Source organism: Mizuhopecten yessoensis, unplaced genomic scaffold, assembly GCF_002113885.1.
Source record: "Mizuhopecten yessoensis strain PY_sf001 unplaced genomic scaffold, ASM211388v2 hete_36160850, whole genome shotgun sequence".
NCBI lineage: Eukaryota > Metazoa > Mollusca > Bivalvia > Pectinida > Pectinidae > Mizuhopecten > Mizuhopecten yessoensis.
In genome coordinates this window covers 1-4,292 of record NW_018485138.1, presented here as the reverse complement: position 1 = coordinate 4,292, position 4,292 = coordinate 1, and the positions used below count along the sequence as shown (strand labels likewise).

General features: G+C 35.6%; 1 protein-coding gene across 1 annotated transcript; it reads left to right on the top strand.

Annotated features, from left to right (window-relative positions):
- Positions 1-1,952: 1,952 nt before the first annotated feature.
- Positions 1,953-4,107, top strand: LOC110444683 (protein phosphatase 2C-like domain-containing protein 1; the record flags this gene model as incomplete). The annotated part of the gene is made up of 2 exons (XM_021489044.1): positions 1,953-2,431; positions 2,914-4,107. Coding segments are annotated over exons 1-2 (1,297 nt in total), but the record flags the coding sequence as incomplete, so codon positions are not given.
- Positions 4,108-4,292: the final 185 nt, after the last annotated feature.

Below are 4,292 nucleotides of genomic sequence, written 5' to 3'. Positions count from 1 at the left end.
GAAGAAAAATTAAGAAAATGAACAGATATATAAACAAATTTTACAACAGCTGTGCTAACAAGACTTAAAAACAGGATGCCGGTTGTCAAAATCTCCTCTGCAAATTTAAAGAGGAATTAAGATAATTGCTTCCCTTATAAAATAACTTTTCTATTGAGATTGTCAGGTGGAAGCTTTCAGAGACAGTACACGATAAAGAGGATTACGATCTGTTGGAAGGAAAGTTGTAAGATAAATAGCCCCGAAGGTTTGAAAGTAAAAGGGACTACCGTAAGCCGTAACAGTTTTGCTAAAGAGACAAAAGGTTTAAGGTAGCAGAGAAAAAGTGGCTTGATTATCAAATGGCTGGATTCAGTGTTCAAATTGTACAGTAGACCAATAATACACATTCACTCTAAAAAATACTGTAGGTCAATGGGAATCATTTACATCATAGATCAAGTTGTCAATGATGTTACTTTCTATGATGTATTTCGTTCATTTATATGGTAGTGAGGGTAAAAGCGTTTGGTAAAATTACTTTTCTTTAAATTAATTACTTCATTAATACACAATTTTTCTTAATTTCATTATCAAACATTAAATAATTATTTAAAACACTGGATTAGGATTATACATGACATCTGAATTAGTGATTGCTGTGTTAATAATGCTCAACTGTAAATTTTAACTAAGCTTTTCAGTATTAACCAGATTTATATTAATCTACTTAGCATTGACCAACTAAAATTAAAATTAACCCCCCCCCTCGAAAGTGCAAAAAAGAATTTCTCAGGTAAATTGACATAGCAAGTTATTAAATATGTATATATAGAAACATGGAACAGCTTTTTAAAATTCAACTATCAAAATTTTGTAACATTTACTACCATTAGTACTGTTGATATATTTTCTTAAACAAACTTCTGCCAAATCTTTGCATTTGTACAGAAACCTAGCTAGTACACTTCAGAATTGGAATGAAAATTTACAAAGTCATGATCAAATAAAAAAAAGTACCTACATCAAAATTCAATGATATCTACTTCAGATATTTGATCGGTTTTTGAAAGTGAATGACTACTTGTATCTGGGTATCGTATCTCAGGACCAAACTACGACCCTCATCAATTTACAATTTTCTGGGCGTGATTGATCAGGACCGCCGAAAATCAATGGAAGCATTCTATCGGGATTTTTTTTTATCTCACAATTATAAACCTGTATACGAAGTTAAAGGTAGCTCAGTGTTATTGAACAGTGAGTGGGAATTGTTCATTCGCCAGTGACTGACAGGGTCTGTTGTTTGCGTACAGCAAAGACGCCATTGAACCGTGCTGTATATTATTTCTACATAGAAACTGGGAAGGTGTTTATACTAGACGTCTGACATTTAAATTTAAAGTGTAATTGGAAAAATATCTAGGGCCATAACCGCCATTAGTATTTTCACGTAATATTACTTGTCAAGGATATTTGTGTGACATCACAGGGCATTAATTCTATGTACTTGATGTCTCTGAATTCATGGACTTAAAATTTCTAATGAAACATTTGTGTGAAGGTTTTCAAGAAATGTGAGAGAATTTTACAAACATTTTCATTAAGAGGAAACAGTGTCCTGTGATTATCGGATATTATCAAGACGTCAACAATTGAGTGATTTAAATTTCCTCAAATGTTAGCTGGAAGATGGTGTTTATTGTCCTTTAAGTGACTCATATGCTTTTAAAGATTTTAAATTAAGATTTTGCTGGAGGGTATAATCTTTGGTAACTTTTATTTAACAATTTTTATACAGAAATTCAGCGAGGAAAACATTACTTCCATATATGGTTATGACTAATCAACATCTTCACAGACAATTAGCTCGCTCAGCATGATTTTTAGGAATCACTTCCCCTGTGTGTGGTAGGATCAGACTCATCAATGGATGTTATTTTATCTTAATGCCTTTAACTCAAGGACGTTTGAGGTACCATTCTCGACTACCTGTACTGACGAAGTGAATAACGATTTTGGAGATTTATTCAGGGATTCACGGCTAGGATACCAGTAAATCAATGATTCTAATGTCTTTTTTATCCTACGTCTTCAATAATATTATCCTCTGAATTAGATGTACCGTTGTCATAGCAGCAGGTCAACATCCTTACATAATGGTATCACCATATGAGTATTGAAGTATCAGAATTCACAGTGATGAAGTAATCTTCAAATAGCAAAACTTTACACAGCGAGATAATTTTTTTCGTCGTTATCACAGATCACTCAGATAGATTGTGGCTTTGTTCTAGACCTATTTCAGACTTTGATTATTAATATTTGGATAAAAGATTACAGATTAAGATGAATAAATTACGTCGTAATGGAGAATGTTTTCACGTGCCATTATGGGATCTAGAGGACAGATATGGCTACCTGTTACCATGGTTCCTCAAGCTAATCGGCTGTAAGTTTTATCTGTTATACGGTTGTCACATCATCGTTAGGACATTTGGTTGCTATGCCAACACAGCTACAATTTCATTTAGATACATTGTACTAGCAATCTATGGTTCCTAACAGAACACTTGAAAAAGGGACTCCTGTAAAATATATAATATGCTATGACTGACCTTGAAGAAATAAATAAAAATATCAATGACACATGTTGAACATGAATAACAAATTCCTGGGTAGTGTGTCTGATATGTAACTTATATATTTCTATGTATATATTCAGACAAACTGCACTTAACCCGATTGTTACATTATAAAGAACAAAATGTTGTTGCCGAAAATCAACCTAGAAATACTTGTCTGAATTTATCAAAAATGACCTCTATTTAATTAAACACTCTGATAATATAACTTTCCTAAGTGTATAGTAAAGAACTTACAAGTATAATAACATGTATACACGGTATACTGGAGATTTGTTTTGTATTCCAGATACACCCGAGACATTACTGCCAGAACTCTCCATAACTCCGGACATTTCCATTATATGTGAGAAATGCAAGGAACACATTGACCTACCCTCTCTGAGGGATCATAGGATCTACCACGAGAACCTGTCAATCCTTAAATACAATGGCAGTGCCAAGCCGACGACCACTGATGCCTTGCTGCGACGTAGAAACGCAATTTTACGAAAACTAAAATCATCAGCAACTGCAGATAAGCCGCTGGAGCCAAAATCTATACAAAGAGTAAATGATGCTTATGAATATCTTAAGTCAGAAATTGACGGAACTTTTGGAGAATTTCGACACATCGATGAAGACGTGAGTACGGGGGTTAAGGGTGTGGCCTTAAATTGTAGTCCTGGTTGCGTGACATCCGTTGGCATCTGCTCCACTAGAAATGAACGATGGAAGAGCTACATGGAGGATGCACATGTGTATCAAGACTTTTTCGGAGAGGATCGTAACAAATGTTATCTGGCGTTATTTGACGGCCACCATGGGCGCTTTGCGGCAGAAATCGCAGCTGCGGAACTCCACCATCTTCTGCTGTACGAAATGGCAAAGTTTGACCCTAGGACAAAGTGTTTGCCGCATAATATTGGCGAAAACCAAGAAATGTTTCAGTATCAGTTTGAACGTCCGAGCACAAAGGAGAGTGAGCGAGGCATTCTTCACGATGAAAGTGTCAATATCGTACAACAAATCATCAAATTGTGCGAGGACAAATATGATGAAATAATCAAAGAAAAGGCATTGTCATTAGATGTAAAGGAGAAAGCACACAGCGAGGAAACTCCGAAGTCAGATGATGAAAAGAATTCAGACAAAAACATCACTGAAAAAACACCGCGTAAGAAAAAGAAAGAAAAGTCTGTATTTACAATAAAAATGGAGAATGCCCTAAAGAAATCCTACTATCTTATAGATATCTTGTTGTCCTATGGGAAAGATGAATGTTCCCGCGTGCGCTGGAGTGGAAGTTCCGCAGTGACTCTAGTCATCCACAATACTGACAATTCCAACATCATCGACCGACCCATCTCAACAGTACCGGAGGTGGAAGAGGAGGTAAACAGTGAAGACAGAGCAGAGGAAACGGAAAAAGAGGACCCCAAGGAGGAGAGTGGAGGATTGGAACCACCCAGGGAACTTGGGATGATCTACCTGGCTAATGCAGGTAACTTTCTCCCCTTATTTCAGAGTACATGTATTGTGTAATTACCTGGGTGATATACATGTGTTACTATCATAACATATATTTTCACAGTACTACAGACATAGGACTTTTCAGTGTTAAATGAATATTCAAATGTTCTCCAAAAAATGTAAAGTGGTTTGGCACACCTTTTTATAATGAGAGTT